Source organism: Geotrypetes seraphini, chromosome 9 (genome assembly GCF_902459505.1).
Source record: "Geotrypetes seraphini chromosome 9, aGeoSer1.1, whole genome shotgun sequence".
NCBI lineage: Eukaryota > Metazoa > Chordata > Amphibia > Gymnophiona > Dermophiidae > Geotrypetes > Geotrypetes seraphini.
Genome location: NC_047092.1, coordinates 30,170,125 through 30,187,496, shown reverse-complemented (window position 1 = coordinate 30,187,496; position 17,372 = coordinate 30,170,125). Strand labels below are relative to the sequence as shown.

The following is a 17,372-nucleotide window of genomic DNA, read 5'->3' as shown; positions in this document are numbered from 1 at the left end:
AGAAGTCACTAGGCCAACAGAACTTCTAAAGATAGGCCCAGGGAGGGCCTTCAGGTGTTGGGAGATGGTGCAGGCAGAAAGTGGTTATTTTGAAGACATGGGGAGGGGCGAATTATGGTTTTAGCCAAAAATGCACTGGAATTTTTGGCCAAAACTAAAACATGGTTGAACCTGGATTTTGGGTTTGTTTTGGAGATGAAGCTATAACCAAGCTGAAATTCAGTTGGCCTCTAAAATGGTATCTGCCTCACGAGCCAAAGAAAGTGCTTTTGGCTGACTCTATCGAGACATCAAACCAGTTGAACCTGAGTAATCTTAGGACACACCATCTTTGGTAACAACCAGACTTGTACAGAAAAAGAACCATAAACGTCAAAACACAATTAAATAATTGAAATATCCCCAGCACCGGATTTAAATTTGTAATAATTTAAGCCATTTTGATATAGGCTTTCTGTTAGCCAGGTAAATAAGTTACTATGGTACAAATACTGAGTCAAGTAGGCTCTCAGACATCTGTAGCATTAATTGGTATAAGATCCCTGTTAGATAGATTCCAAAGCAAAAGTGTTAATTATGCATTCAACCCTCCCAAAAAATTCTGAAAGAAGATCGAGATACAAAACTTAGGTATAAGGAGATTTTAAAGAGACAGGGTGCCATTCTCCTGCCTGCATTTGTCGGTGTACCGGGAGGGAATTCAAAGGAAAGAAGGAAAAGGCCTAGACGTCATGAAAACCCACTGAGGGGACTTATATTTATACGTTTCTGTTTTCTTCTAGCAAGTTTGTAGCACTTATGAACTTGCTGTATTCTTCACATGATGGTGAACAGATACAATTTCTCCGCCCTGCTCTCCCGCACCTGAAGTTATTACTGACCTTTGTGTGCTCTACGCAGGTCTTCACAGAAAAGCACAGACTTTGCTTTGACATTGTAACAATAGATGCTTTAATTGTGTTGACTTGCCCTGACGCAGCCGTGGGATCTCCCTGATGTCACAGAAAAAAAAATCTACCAAATATCCATTGAATTAAATTAAATGAAAAGGAATTTCCGATGTGTACTAGCATACTCTCACTGTCATATGTCTGCACGGAGTTCTGAATCATCCCACCCCCACCCAAAATATATATGTATATAATACTTATAAACTTCTCCCTCTGTATTTGCAGTTTCAGCATTCATGGTTTCTAGCTTGCTGGCTCCTCTCCCCAAATTACTTCAGCTTGCATAGAGAAATCGCTGATTCCCAGCACTTTCTTCACCGGTTTTGCCTCTCCTTCAGGAACAGGCCAGGTCTCCCACCATGCTATTTGCGGTTTCACCATATTCATGATGGTTTTTAATAGAAAATAGCAAACAGCTTAATTTCCATCCTATAAATTCACATAGAATTTTTCTTTTTTCAACCATCTTTATTTTCTCTTCTTTATTAATTTCCAGGTACTTTAGTTAGATTGTGAGCCTTCGGGACAGTAAGGGAATTTTTTAAGTACCTTCTTACTTCTCATTTATAATCTTAATGTATATTTTCTTCAAACCGCTTAGAACCTAACGGATGTAGCGGTATATAAGAAATAAATTACATTACATTACATTACATTACAGCATATGAAAAAGTTATTCACCGTCTTTCTGTATTTGCGGTTCTGTTAATCTCCTATCACAGCGAATACAGAGGGAGAAGTGCATACACATATAAGCATGCATCTTATACTATCGGGAAAAAAAACCCCAGCCTAAAAATGACTTTTTCTAGCATCAGGAGAAATGTCAGTTTGATATGTCTACATTCAAGGGGGTGCTGAAAAATTCTCATCCCAACCAAGAAGAGAATGAGGTGGATATAGTTCAAGCAATGATCTCAAACACTAAAAAAAAACACAAAAAAACCAACCCCAAAACAAACAAAAAGAATTTGGTTTCTGCAAATTGGCACTTAAAAGAAATAAGATAACACTCTTTTCAGCTATAATGGCAAAATAGTGCTCAGAATTTAGGAAGTTGGTTGGTTGGGCTGAGAACTTTTCAGCACCCCTTTCTATGTAATAAAAGTGAGCCAAGTATAGGGCAATCAAGCCATTGTGACATCACTGATGTGGTCGGCTCTTATTGGTGGAATGAGGCAATATGACATCATAATCTCAGCTCTGGTTACCAGAGACTGAAACCCTTCACTCTATGAAGTTCTCAGCCCAACCAAGAAGAGAATGACGTGAATATGGTTAAAAAAAACAACATAGGATTTTGTTTCTACAAATTGTCACTGAATGAAATAAGATAACACCTTTTTTTTCAGCTATAGTGGCAAAATAGTGCTCAGAATTTAGGAAGTTGGTTGGTTGGGCTGAGAACTTTTCAGCACCCCTTCCTAGATAGGTCTAAACCACATGCTTAGGAGAAACTGAAGGCATTATGAGAAAAAAAAAAAATCCGAACGGCTCAACTTTGTTTATAAGTGGCCACTACAGGTCTCTTGCTGAGAATGATTTGCCTTCTTTTTTTCCTCTGTTTTTCGAATTTCTAACCTATTATCAATTGCAAGATCCATTTGAATTTTGAAATAGACTGTTTTAGGATTATTACAGAAGCCACCTCGGAGACGTTTTACTGCGCATTAACTGTAAACAGGAGACGGTTGTCACTTTAAGTTAGAGAAGGTCAGGCACTGCCATTTCTGCCAACCTGCAGGACGCTTCTGTGCTTACGACATGGCGGTATGGAGGGGAAGCTGGAACCCGACCAGTTCTTGGCGCGGGCCGAAAGCCCACCGTGCCCCAGTATCCCGTTGCCAGCCGTGAGGGCGTTCTACCTCCCCTATTAAACTGATCTCTTCAGTATAAAAAAGGGTCCACCTGTAGGGCGTTTTAATCAAGCTCCTCATTCTCCCTCTTCACTGGGTTTATAACTCCTGGATGGGTTTAGTAGAGGAGCTTTAACCAGAAGTACAAAAAGAGCCCTCATTATATTCCAGAAAAATTGAAGCAGGGATAGCGTTAATGGCTGGCATGGGAAAGGGGTAAAATGCGGAGCTCACTTAGATCCGCGTTTTACCCCTTCCTGCTGGCGTGTGTTCATTTCCGGGTGACCGCAGTACTAGATCTAGAATTCCCAGGGTTGTATCTAAAAAGAAAATAGATAACTGCTCTTTTCCATGCCAACTTGTGGTCGACAGGCTCTCTCAGGATACTAAGCTGACTTAAGTGACCTCCAGGCTCTAGGAATGCCAGAATAGATTGAAAGCGGAGATCCTTCTGCTATTTCTGCCCTTACACTCCACTTGTCTGCTTGATTAAAAGGGGCCGGACTGCTTAGAAAGAGCAGAGGCACAATTAAAAGCGTTCTAATTGCATCAAGGTGCAGCCTCAGTGATTAAGCCTAATTAAAGTTGGTATTTAATGGTTCCTAGCTGCATGGTTTAACAGTATATGCATATAGACCAAACTATAGTGGGAGTCTTTGCTATATTGTCTACACAAATGTGTAGCAGAAATTAGTTTGGTCTATTATTTTAAAAGGAAGAGGTATGGGCGTTGTAAGGGGAGTGAACCTCTTAGGTTCCCTTTTTTTTTCTGCAACGTGCAATGTTATCCTCCAGAGCAGTTAATATTAACTGCTACAACTGAAAATTGCACACACAGAAATGTGTAGACATAAAAGGTCTAACGATTCAATCTACTGTATATCAGACCTGCCCTTGCAGAAAATTTTGGAAGTATTAAAAAAGGTGCTTTTAGACATGTGTAGACCAATCAGCCAAACTCATTAGCCAATGGGTACTCTTCTAGAACGCCTATGTTTTTGTACAGGAGAACCGAGGGTTTGTTTGTGGGTTGTTTTTTTAAAAGTACTTTAGGATTGCTATAACATAAGAATCATCTACAATGTATTAACTGAGTTGAGATGATATTCTTTATAAGATTTTTGTTACGTATGTTTTATTTTTAAAACGCAATAAAAATTATTGAACATTAAAGAATGGTCTTACTAGGACAGACCAAGATCCATCAAGCCCAATATCCTGTTTTCAACAGTGGTTCTTCATTTGCTCATTTGGGGAGGGAGTTCTAACCCCTCCCTTATTAAACTGATCTCTGTGCATTTTCCTACTGTCTCTGTATTCTGTGTTTGCCATTCTTTATGTGTGCCTTAATGTGATACCTGTAGGGAGTTTTAATCAAGCTCTTCATTCTCCCTCATATCCATTGACTTTTTAACCACACACTCTCAAATACCGCAAACAGAAGAGGTGAGATTATGTATCAATATCATCTTCTATCAACTAAAATGTACGATATCTGAAACTTGGAAAAACATCTGAATTTTTAACGATCTTGCCCATTTCAGGTGCACCAATTTTGTTCGCCTGGGACTTGAGCCTATATACTATTAGGGGGAAACATCTTCTAAAAGAATAGCAGGGTCTGCTGAAAAGTTCTCATCCAACCAAGAAGATAATGAAGTGGAGCCAGGAAAATTTACAAGTTATTCCACACTTTCTTGACACTTTTCGTTTTATTTCATATCATTGAAACGAAAAGTAGCAAAAAAAAAGTGTGGAATAACTTGTAAATTTCATGGCTCCACTTCATTCTCTTCTTGGTTGGATGAGAACTTTTCAGTGACCCCTCATATGTAACCTAATCTTTGATTTTATTTACCGAGTCATCCCAACAGGAGGACTCGACTCGGTTAACAAGATATTAATAAATTATACAAGAGATTAGAACAGAAACTATATCTTTTAGGCCAAAATTGTTTCATCTTTTATGGTTGATTGAAAAAGAAGAATCACTAGTAAATTTCTGAAATAAATGCGTCTTCAATGCTTTACGAAAAGTGGGTAGATGAGCGAGAACTCTAATTATAGAAGGAAGGTCATTCCAAACTTTTACGAATAAAAACGAAAATGATCGACATAAATTGGCCATAGTTTTTATTCCTTTAACAATGGGAAAGCCAAGTTTATATTTCTGAGAGCTCCTAGAATTAGAGATTTCGTGTGAATTAAATGAAACAGGGACCAAAGAAGAAAAAAATACCATATAGAATTTTGATTAGATTTTTGGTTAGGTGAGAACTTTTCAGCAGCCCCTGGTATCTTTGAATTTTCATTCTATGGAAGTCAACATAGTGAAATATTATGAAGTAACAAATACTGTCTATCTTATTTCTTAAATTGTAATTGTCTTAAATAGGGATATCAATGTTGTGGTCCTCCTTAACTGTTTATTCCAGGGCTCACTCTTTGTGGGGTATGCATGGAGTTCTGACAAAATATCATGTAATTGATTGAAAGACTGAAAGCAGAACACACGGAGTTTTAGAAAAAAACCCAAAAACATTTAGGGCTCCTTTTACGAAGGTGCGCTACAGGTTTTACCGCATGCACCGGATTAGTGCGCGCTATAGCGCCGCTAGCCAAAAATCTACCGCCTGCTCAAAACGAGGTGGTAGCGGCTAGCGCTCGTGGCATTTTAGCGTGTGCTATTCTGCGTGTTAAGGCCCTAGCGCTCCTTTGTAAAAGGAGCCCTTAAACTCTAATATGTGCCTTAAAATTCAAAAAGAGAAGACAAAGGATTTTTGCTTTTTGCTATTGTGGTTACTCTCACTAAGTAATTGGGAAGGAAGTGGGAGGTGGAAACCAAAAGCAAGTTTTCAGAATAAAAATATAAATGGGAGACACGTTTCGCAGGAAGCAGGCTTTGTAGGTTTGTTTTTACATATTATCTGTTTTATCAGATAAACTATTTAATTTACGGTCAGCCAATTTTAGGCAGAACGCAAGCAAAGGAGCTAGTTATGTGGATGCCAAGGGGTGCAGAGCAGCTCCCAAATTGAGCAAGCTCGTTCGTTATTGTCCAGGGAGGGTTGCTAGCTGTTGTGGTTGGCAAAGTTGGTGCCTATGAATGCAAGTGTTCAAAGGTTAAGCATTTTTTCAAGGTCATCAATAGCCCGTCACATATCCTGGCAGTTGAAGATACTCATCCATGACTTTTACACACATGGAAAGGGGTGGTGGGGGGGGGGGGGAAGATACATAGCAATGATTAATTAGATCAGGTTTAAGTACGAGTATATGCAGATAAAGGGGGAAATGGTAGAATGTGTACACCTTTTTAATATTTTAATTGCTATATCTTTACTATTTAATAATTGTTTTCTCGGGTACTTGGGCTAGATTGTGAGACCTTCGGGGAAGTTCTAAGTACCTAATTTTATTGTAACCCGTTCTAGGTTTCTGGGGAGGACAGGCTATAGAAATGAACAAATAAATCAATTAAAAGTGCCTGGCTGGATTGACTATTTGGAAACTTAGCTCCTTAACTGCCCCCATTGATTTTGTAAACACGATCTCTCTTACTAGCTTCCAACTTCAGCCCACAGTATTTAATGAAACGATGATGTGGGGAAAGGCTCACTAACCAGTAAAGGGAGATAGCGGCAGCGTGATCTTCCAAGTGGCAGAAATAGGACCGCTGCACAAACCTGCTCTCGCCTCAGAACATGCGTACTGGATCTGGATGTCTCTGAACAGAGGAATTGCCTACTTGGGGAGGATGGACACCAAGTGGCATGAAGATTTATTTCTGTATGTGTGTGTGTGGGGGGGGGGGGGTGTACGGGGGACTGTACCATTTTCTTTGGATGCAGTTCTTGAACCCTGGATTCTAGTGATGTGCTCTACAAACTAATGGTAGATTTACGTCAGATTGCATTAGTCAATAAGATATTATAGAGTTGGATTTATGGATTCATACAAGGAGCAGCTGAAAAGTTCTCCGTTCAACCAGCCACATTGGGGCTGTTTCCATCGAGGGCTATACACTTAGGCCAGCGATGTTACACTTTTTTCATTCCATATTTTTCTGATGGATTCTCTATATGCTGCCGACATCGGTGGCCGCAGATCGTGTGTCAATCACGTGATGGCGCCCATATAGAGAATAGCACCTCTGGGAAAGATGGGTGACAGAAATATAGGCTAGGGTTTTCCGGGCCTACATTTCTGGCGCCTATCTTTGGCAGAGGAGCTTTAGGCCACTTAATGCCACTTCCTGCATTAGCCAAGCCTATAGTGGCGTTAGGTGCACCATAAGGTGCAATTCCAGTGCCAATTTTGTTTTGGCACCAGTAGGCCCCTTGAAACTCAGTTAAAAACATTGTTTGAATAGCATTTTTTTTTTTCTGAGCTTGGGCACCTACTGGCACCTGGTGCCAGTTAAGAGAATCTATGCCCCAACTTTGTTGGTCGGGCTGAGAACTTTTCAGTGACCCCTCATATCGAGGCGAGTGTGAGTTCAAACCCACTGCCCCAGGTCGTTAGATAGATTGTGAGCCCACGGGGACAGACAAGGAAAATGCTTGAAGCGCCTGTCTATAAATCGCTTTGAGTGTGGTTGTAGAACTACAAAAAGGCGGTACACAAGGCCCAATCCCTTCCCTACTTTGAAGTGTATTATTATTTTGTAATGTCTTTTTTTTTTTTTTAACGGAATCTAGATTCATAAATAAATAAGAGTTTCTTACAAATAAGGCACCTTCTTCTGAGCTCCTATCCTTCATACTTAGGCAAGTCCCTCAACTTCTGGAAACAAAGCAAACCAACACCAATCGTACCGTAGACGAAGTCGACAACTGGTACCAAGAACTGTACCCAAGTGTAAAAAACAGAACATAAAATCTTTCTTGACCATTCTTTCGAGCGCTGCCCTGCGCAATTAAAATATATTTCCTCTGTTGTGTCTCCTCCTTATCTCGCCACCAAGGGCCACTGAAAAGTTCTCAGCCCAACCAAAAAGAGAATGAGGTGGAGTCATGAAACTTACAAGTTATCCCACACTTTGACACTTTTCATTTTAATGAGACAAATGCATCTAGTAAATGGGCCCAAGTGTAGGGAAACCAAGCCATTGTGACATCACCAATGAGGTTGGCTCCTAGGCATTGGTGGAACGAGGCATTATGACATCACAATACCAGGGGCTGCTGAAAAGTTCTCATCCCACCTAAGAAGAGAATGAGGTGGAGCTACACTTTTCTCGACACTTTTCATTTTAGTGCTATAAAAGTGTGGAATAACAAGTTTCATGGCTCCATCTCATTCTCTTCTTGATTGGGCCGAGAACTTTTCAGCGTTCTCTTCTGCTTTCTCAAATTCTTTTTCTTATTCGTGTGCATCTCTGTAGCTATCTATCCATATCCATCTGCAGGGTTCCCCCACTAAAAGTAGTTACAACCAAACTCCCTAAAACACATTCACTCCCTTCTAAAGCCTTTAGTCTCCTGGCAAGATCTGCAGCAGTCTCACTGTCCTCTTAGCATTCACACTTCCAATCAGTGGGAGCTCATTCATAAAGCATTGAAGTCGGAGCTAAGACCTTTGTACCGCATAAAAGACTTTCAAGTCTAGAATCGCTAATTGGACTTTTTCCCCCATTTTAATTTCCAGATAATACAACTACTCATTCGTTTTACATACAGTCTCCCCTCCCCCCCACCCCATTGAATGAAAGCGCGTAACTATAAAAAAAATCAAAGATGGATTTGTGTAAGTTATAAAATGTCGCCAAACGTTTCACTAGATTCCGAAAGCCGTTTTAAACTCAGGATTTCTAGAAACAGAGGCGTGTTCGTCGAAAGACGTGCCACCGTCTTCTCAAAAGGAATAAAAATTGCTGAACCGACAAAAATATGGCATTCCAGCTGGGCGCCCGCGTTCCAAATATATAGGTGACTCACAATCACAGCTTTACTGATGCCCCCAAGTAAATCTATGATTATATTCTAACTTCACACTCATTGGAGAACACAGACACACACAAAACACCTGCATTCTGTATACCCGACCAAGACTTCTAACAAACAGGTAATAATCACAACTCCTGTGGGAAAAGGCCATCTCCCTGTATACACCAACCGCCTAACAGGAAGGAGGGACTTAAGCAGCTGATAGCACATCACAAGAGAATACTTATGGTTTACAAAGGTCCATTTGAACAATTACGATAGTTTTTTTGTTGGGTTGGTTTTTTGTTTTTTTTTAGTTTTGTATCTTTTAACATTCCCTGGAAATTAAGTATCCCATTAACTTTATTACATTTTTTTTTATTATTATTGTTTTACAAATAAATGGATTTGAACATCTTATAATCTGGTTATACAGTAAGTCATTTCACTTCGTGCACAAAAAAAAACGTTCCTTGTTTAGATTTGTCCTACATTGTCAGTCGAATTGTAAAATAGTCAAATCATTTTCACGGCGCAATCGGATTAAATAAATAAGTTAAATTACAGAGATACATTTATTCACACATGCGTTCCTTGACAGATCAGTAAATACTTTCCTTGAGTCATAAACCTATAGGTAAGTCGTGGAGGTTCAATCCATTCTATATATTTTATTTTCAAGTAATTTCTTTACCTGGTCTAGGTACAGTATGTGTGCGTTGCTTCATTTCATTCCCAGTTGAAAATACCACAGTTTTTTTCTGCCACTTTCTTTGTCTCGAAAATACATTTTCATTTAAAAACAAAAAAACAACCCCAAACATATTGCACGGCTTGGACAGAGAGAGCGTTTCACTTGCGAGTTTGTAAAAATTTGAAAGGGGGGTTTTGCTTGATAATAAAATTAGCTCCTGAAGAACCTCTAATTACCCTTTCATAACCAGTCATTAGCCGAGCTGGTAGGCGGTAACTATTTTGGTTGCTTTCGCTTTATTTTACAGAAAAAAAAAAAGAGAATTCACTTGATCGAAATTTGTATCTCCAAGATTGCTGAAGACAAATGAAATATCACATAAATTCTTCGAGTAGAGCTTCTCTCCCTGCCCAGCGCTTTTATTTTCTGTTTTTCAGTCTGGAAAGTGTGTTTGGTTCTAAGTTAGGTCTCATCTGGCAGCATTTGAAGAGCAAGCTAATGGTATAACAAGCAGTCTTTGATAAATCTGAACTAATTACCCCTCTTAATTAAAGCCTTTAACAGTTGTTTCAGTGTTTTGGCAAGAAAACAGGAGATACTTGCTGATACACCATTGATAGAGTACACAGCAGATTGCTGGTTAACACTTTCTTCACTTCAAGGACCTGGCACCGGTTATATTTGTGTTTTCATCCATTTTGCCGGCTTGAATTCAGATTTAATAATTATGTTTCCGAAGTGAACCCAGTTATCAGGAAGCTGTTCATTTATAAAACGTAGCTGAAAACAACGTGGATTCAACAATACTATCAACAAGATTACTATTTAGGATGAATAATTTACATTATCTACATAGTCCAATAATTAAATTAGCATATTCCGAACATTTGTGTGCACCACAGTAAACACAATTCATTTTCACGTGCAAGGAGAAAGGGAAGTGTAAAATCTGTACATATAAGAACAAGTTCTGTCCACCAAAAGAACACCAGGAACTAACCAAAGGAGAACGAAAATTAAACGGCCAATACCGAGACAGGCCTAAATGGACACAACGGAAAATAAAACATACATATATATACATATATATATATATATATATATACACACACATATATATACATATATATACATATATATACACATATACATACACACATATACATATACACACACACACACATACATACATATATATACACACACACACACACACATACATATATATATACACACACACAGTCAAATATATTTAAAGTGGTGCAGCATTCTGGAAGGGATAATACGTACCCCAATAAATATAACAGAAAATTTCATCTTACAGTTTTCTTTAGTTAGAAGTGTATATATACATAACACTTCTAACTAAAGGTGAAAAATTGTAACTTTGCTAAATAATCATAATCAATACCCTTGAAAACAAAATAACATAAAACAAAATTGAAAGTCTAATGATAGAATGTGAATAGTTGTAAAGACCACACTACACATCAAGCACAAAAAAAACCCTAAAAAATCCCCCCCCCCCAAAAAAAATCAAGCTGTTAAAGGTGCATGCAAAGGAAGGATATGTCTAGTAAACTGGCTGTGAAAGGAGAGGAAGCCAGGCCATGCGGCAGTCCAGAACGCGGGACCCCCTTCCTTTTCTCCCCGGATCATCAATCCCTTGATCTTCTGGACGCTGACCGGATTATACTCAGCTCTGAAAAATGCAACCATCAGGGTCCGGCGCTTTGTGCTCTGCAGGGGGAGGGCATTGAATCTTCAGGCTCGCGGGGCTCCCCCTGACCCCTGTGCGGGCCCCCCTGCAGCCCTGATCCACTGTCGTGCAGCTTGCGCACGTGTTTTTTCAGATCGAAGTTCCTGCAGAAGCCTTTGCCACAGGTGGGGCAGGTGAAGGGCTTCTTGTCGTTGTGGGTGTGCATGTGAAAAGTGAGGTTGTACACCTGATGGAAAGCCTTATTGCAAATGGTACACTTGAACTGTTTCTCCCCGCTGTGTGTTAGCTTGTGGTTCTTGTAGTTTCCTTAGGAAATAAAAGATAATATCACCGTTAAGCAAGAAAAGAGAAAAGACGACCCCTCTCCCTCCTCCCATGAAAATAACCTATATTTGGCAATGCAGATTTTGTGTGTGTTCGAAAGTAAAGAAAGTTTAAAACAATCAGTGTAATTTAATAGAATCTAGTGTTTTCCAGGCTCTTGGGCATTTGCCTCCCCCCTTCTAAACACACACTACAAAAATTTAATTAAATACACAGTTTAAACAATAAATATTTTTGTGATACTAAATATAAAGATTGTGTAGAAATACACACATTTGTTTAAAACATGGCTCTATTTTAAGAACGTCGACAGGATTTTATTGCTACAAAAGGAATCGTCGCCAAACACCTGCACGGCGGAAAAGTTAGATTCATTCTAAAACAAAATTTCTCTGCCCCACGTACAGTTCTAACGTAGATTCTGCGTTTTATTGCGTTAGTCTATTTTAATTTATCTTAAAAAATTTTTTTTTTTAATCTACCCAGCTTTAAAAAAATATTCTAGTGCTGTTATATTTGCTTAGAATTGAAAGCAGCAGCTTGTTACAAGAGAGAGGAAAACTGTTTTTTAAAATTTACCTTTTTGATGGAATCCTTTGCCACAAAATTCACAGACAAAAGGTTTGTAGCCGGCGTGTATTCTGGTGTGTGTGTTTAAAGTAGAACTTCTATTAAAAGCTTTGCCACACTGACTACATTTATGTGGTTTTTCCTGTTAAAAACAAAAGGTAAAATAAAAACACAGTTTCTCCAGGTGCACTGCAAGATGTAAAAACCTAAGGCGCAAGATTTTGCGAGTCAGGATTCCTGGTGTGGATAAGACTTCTACATACAGAATTAAAGTGAGCACAAGCCGGCAAAGACTGAACTTGGCAACCTCCGCAAGCCAGGCTCCCGTGTGCAAGGCGGGTAACGGCGAGCGAAAAGGGGGGGGGGGGGAACCAGAAAGAAGGAAAAGGTGTTTTACCTGGGTGTGAATGATCTTGTGTCTGCAGAGCGTGCTCGCCTGTCTGAAGCCTTTGCCGCAAACTTTGCAGACAAAGGGTCTGGCTCCGGTGTGCACTGGCATATGACGAGTTAAATTATAATGCGCATTGAACACCTTGAAAGAATAATCACAGAAATACCTAAATGAGCACTTAATTGATTTCACAGCATTTTGGGTTGTGACAAAAAAAAAAAATGCATTCAGTTCTGACCTTTTAAGAACCAGATCCACAAGCAGATATAAATACCCACCATAAAAGCCCTACAAATGACCCCCCCACCTCCTTTTTTGGGCCCAAATTATATGTATTGAGCGATATTGATCAAGTAGATGAGGGCAAGGAAAATACTTGCCTTGCCACACACTTCACACGTGAACACTTTGGGCTTGCTGCTGGGGGCAGAGGCCTTGAAGGCGAGCTTGTCCGAGAGCAAGTGAGCGCCGTCTCTCACGTAGTGCTGCAGCCGGCCTTGGCCCACTCCCGGCGGGTACCTGTCGGCGCAGGGGGCGAGCAGCTTGCTCCTCTCGGCCAGGTAGGCTTTGGGCTGGGGCTGGAGGGGCGAGCCCAGGAAGTAGGAGGCCACCGGGTGGACGCTGACGGTGGCCGGCGGGGGGCAGGGGCCGTCCCCCCGGTTGAAGTAGCAGAGAGCCGCCCCCATGGCGTGGAAGCACGAGTGGTTGACCACCCGAGGCCGGACCAGCTTGTAGTGCTGCAGGGGCAGGTCGGCCTTGAGGGACAGCGCGCAGCTCAGGAGGTCGCCGCAGCTGAAGGGCGAGGGCAGGTCCTTCCTCGGCTCCGCGGGGGCGACGGGCACGAAGGGGATCATGCACGGCACGGAGGAGGCGCTCAGGTGCAGGGCGGGCCTGGGCGGGCCGGGCAGGGCCTTGGGTTCGGGGGTCCTGGCCATGATCCTCTCGATGGAGAAGGCGAGGGGCTTGGGCGGGCCCACGGCGGGGCTCCGGGCGGGCAGACCTTCTCTGGCCGGCGCGGGGGCCGAGGGCTTGGCCTTGGCGTACAGGAAGCGATGGTCCATGGCTTTCGGTCGCCCCTGCGGGGCCCTTCCGCCGCTGCTCGCCTTTCTCACCGATCCGCCGGCGGGGGGATCACCGGCACCATCTCTGCCCGCCGCTCCCCGCACCCGCCCTTAGCAGTTTAGCCGAGCGGTGCCTGCCCCGAGCGGCTGACAGGGCGCGTTAGCGGTGACTTGGCCGCAGCCGGCGCTCATTTCTAGTAGGCGCCGCTCAGTGCGAAATGTTGGGTCAATAACGCAGCCAAGATCTCGCCAATCGTTAACTTCCAAGAGGAGAAGGTAAACTAGATAATTGCTCAATTCGTTTCCAACAGTCAACAGTGAAACTTTTTTTTTTCTCTCCCCCCCCCCCTTCGGCAACTGACTACTTTTTATTGGTCCTTTAAGACTCCCCCGCCCAGAGAAGGAGGTTCCCTCCCCTCCCCCTGTCTCCTTCTCTCCGGCTCTCTTTGTACATTGGCAGTCTGGCTCCGGTGGTTCGGCAGATCGGAGATGACTTTTCATTTTTGGGGGGTCTTTTGAACGACCTCATGTAAAATTGTAGCACAAAGTGATAAACACGGGGGGAGGGGGGGGGAACAAGAGACGGGCTGACCCCCCTGGATGTGAGGGCAAAATGACAGGATTTGCGACCCACCCACCCCCTTTTCCCACTAGATACCGCGGTCTGAACCGTTCCAGGTCGAGAAGGAAGACATTTCTTGGGAACCGAGCAAACAGTGGTCAAAAGACAGGCCGGCGGAACACCTTTTGGGGTTTGTTTTGATTTGGGGAGAGGGGGAGGGGAGCAAAGAAAACAACCTCTGCCCCGCCCCCTCCCAGGTTGCTGATGCTGTGGAGAAAGGGCCCCTGCCTATGAAAAGCTGATACCTTTGATTTGCAAAGAAGTATTAAGATCAATGATTTACAGTTTAAATCGACCCAGAATTATAAAAAAAAAAAACAACAAAAAAACAACCCACGTATCATAGACTCTAAGATGGGCTCACTGAGCCCCCCATGCCCCAAGTGGGGCTTTGGCTCCTGATTCTGGTCTGATCATTGGGCCTAAACTTAAAAGCTTTTTATTCAGAAAGTGTCTTGCCTCCTGTGTATGGAGTGATGCAATTGTTGCCTTAGCTGTAATGGTGAAAAGCCTAATTCATCCCCCCCCCTTCCCCAGTTGCATTCTCTGCTGCCAGGCTGAAGGCAGAAGTTCTGCTGGGTGAGCTGTGGCGAGAAGGGGGATGTTTCCCTAGGCAAGCGGGGTCTTCAGCCTCATTCGCAGGTGACTCCGATCTATCACCTCTCCGAGAGACGAGAGACTGCCAGCAGATTTGCTTAAGGGGGGGGGGGGGGGGGGAAGAAGCCACCCACGACGTGCAATGGCCTGAAAAGATTTCCAGCAGAATAGAGAGCGGCCCTTGTCTCCTTCCAAATACTTGAGCAAAATCCAGCCCTCCTAAAATGAACCAAGGCTGGGAAGGAACTTTTGAAGTCCAGGTAAGCTCGACCATGTCTACATGATGTAAGATTAACCAGAGCCCCTGAACGGCTGAGCAAAAATAATCCTTCAAAATTCAGCACTGTTAAAAATCACAGAGTTGAGGGGGGGGGGGATTTGAAAAGGTGATTGTTGGCAATTATCTGGATAGCAAAAAAAACCCCAACTCCAGATTCAAAAGGAGAGACTTAAATGGGAGGTATTGAAGCTTTAGTTCGTTCCCTGCTCTGTAATCTCTGCCTAAATTTATTTGAATTAGCCTTGAATGAAGAGGGGGCTTTTGTGTGCGAAGGAGCCCCCCCCCCCCCCACACACACACACATGGTGAGACTATTTCTGCTTCGCAATGAAGTCCTATTAAGGATCTCAGCCACTCAAATAGAAACTAACAGGTATTTCCAGCGCGCTCGGAAAAGAGATTCTTAGGGTAAATAAAATTAGACATACTTGAGCGGTAGGCGGAAAAGTTCTGATTTTACACTTATATAGCAAATGGACGGCACGAGGAAATATTTTGCTCTTTTGGAGATCAAAGAAAGACTGAAAATTGGATAAGGGCGAGGGTGCAATGAGCAGGCTGCGGCCTTGCAAAAGTGCGCATTTGGCAGGTAACGGGGAACTCGGCGGGCACGGGGCTTTGAAAGAAGCGCAACTGTTTGAAAATGAGAGGGCACGACACGCAGAACCCCTGTAATTCTGTCTGGGATTTACCGCGCACTGTCTTTGTCCCTGCCCCAGCCCCCACCTGTCTGTTGCTCTTGCTTTCGTTTATCCATTCTATTTTCAATTTCTCTTGGCTCGCAGAGGGCAGAGGAGCTGCGCGGCAGATGGATCTTTTTTTAAGTCTTTAATTGCTGCCTTTTGCAGGTATCGGATTCACACGGGCATCCTCTGCCGGGCTGTCTCTCTAGCACTGTTCAGAAACCAGCTTTGTACCTTAACAAAAAACAAAAAAAAGAGAGAGAGAGAGAGGAAAAACTTTGTTTCTAAATATAAAAATACTTCCAGAGAAAACGTGACAGCTTTTAATAGCCTCTCCCCCCCCCACCCCCCAATAAATGCAAATTTAGTCAAAGCCATTGGAAAACAATTTCATTGAACGTGCAAGAATGGTTATAAACTACTCATTATCGATATTTTTGTAACTACATTACATTTTTAAAGGCTTTTAGAATTGCATTTCGAGCGCAAATATTTACACGGAATATACTCTTGATGCTGCAAACAACTTAAAAACCAGTAAAGGTTCAGTTGCACCAAGGACAGGGTGCGGAATAGTTTTTCTCGGCCCAACCAACCCACTTCCTAAATTCTGCGCGTTATTTTGATCCTGAAAAAGAGTGTTATCTTAGTTTTTTTTTATGTGCCAATTTGCAGAAGGGAAATGCTCTGGTGGTTTTTACATTGTTTCAAATCATTCTCTTCTTGTGTGGATTGAGAACTTTTCAGCTCCCCCCTGGTATATTGGACTTATCGGTACCCAGTCCAGGCAGAATCTGGATTATTTTTTTTAATTCTTTAGGCTCAGAAGATCTTTTTTTAAAAAAAATTGATGTGCTGTAACCTGCAAACTTGATCAATTAACGAAATAGCCAGCCCAGGAGCCAAAGACACATCTAACTTTGTATTAGAATTATTAAAAACTTTCTTGCGGTTTGAGAAAAATAATTGTGCTTTGAACAGATGTTGCAGCTGGAAAGGTTGAGCCATTTGCAAATTATGTCGTTTGGAAGACGTCACCCTTGCAACTCCATACTGCCTCTCTAATTTGATTTTTTTTTTTTACTTACACTTTCATTGTAGAAGCCACATTTTCAAATAACTTTCTCAAACTGCCCCTGTGTCCGTTATGGATTGTGAATATTCGCTTTTCTTCCTAGAGGTTTGAGTTATTTTTTTGTTCATAAGAACATAAGAACATAAGAAGTTGCCTCCGCTGGGGCAGACCAGAGGTCCATCCTGCCCAGCGGTCCGCTCCCGCGGCGGCCCATCAGGCCCACTGCCTGAACAGTGGTCTCTGACTAATTTTGTAATTTACCTCTAATCCTGACCCTATAACCTTACCTCTACTCCTATCTGTACCCCTCAATCCCTTTGTCCTCCAGGTACCTGTCCAGACCTTCTTTGAAGCCCTGTAGCGTACTTCTGCCTATCACATCCTCCGGCAGCGCGTTCCATGTATCCACCACCCTCTGGGTGAAAAAGAACTTCCTGGCGTTTGTTCTAAACCTTTCCCCTTTCAATTTCTCCGAGTGCCCCCTTGTACCTGTGGTTCCCCTTAGTTTGAAAAATCTGTCTCTATCCACTTTTTCTATGCCCTTCATGATCTTGAAGGTTTCTATCATGTCTCCCCTGAGTCGTCGCTTTTCCAGACTGATTTTGGTTTGCAATCTCCAAAT

The 17,372-nt window shown here is 42.2% G+C and overlaps 1 protein-coding gene across 1 annotated transcript; it reads right to left on the bottom strand.

Annotated features, from left to right (window-relative positions):
- Positions 1–8,637: 8,637 nt before the first annotated feature.
- FEZF1 (FEZ family zinc finger 1) lies at positions 8,638–13,824 on the bottom strand. Its single transcript, XM_033957837.1, has 4 exons — positions 12,813–13,824; positions 12,439–12,573; positions 12,051–12,183; positions 8,638–11,453 (listed from the first exon to the last, which is right to left on the bottom strand). Exons 1-4 carry the CDS (start codon positions 13,491–13,493, stop codon positions 11,146–11,148), a joined length of 1,257 nt encoding a protein of 418 aa, XP_033813728.1. The 5' UTR covers positions 13,494–13,824; the 3' UTR covers positions 8,638–11,145.
- Positions 13,825–17,372: the final 3,548 nt, after the last annotated feature.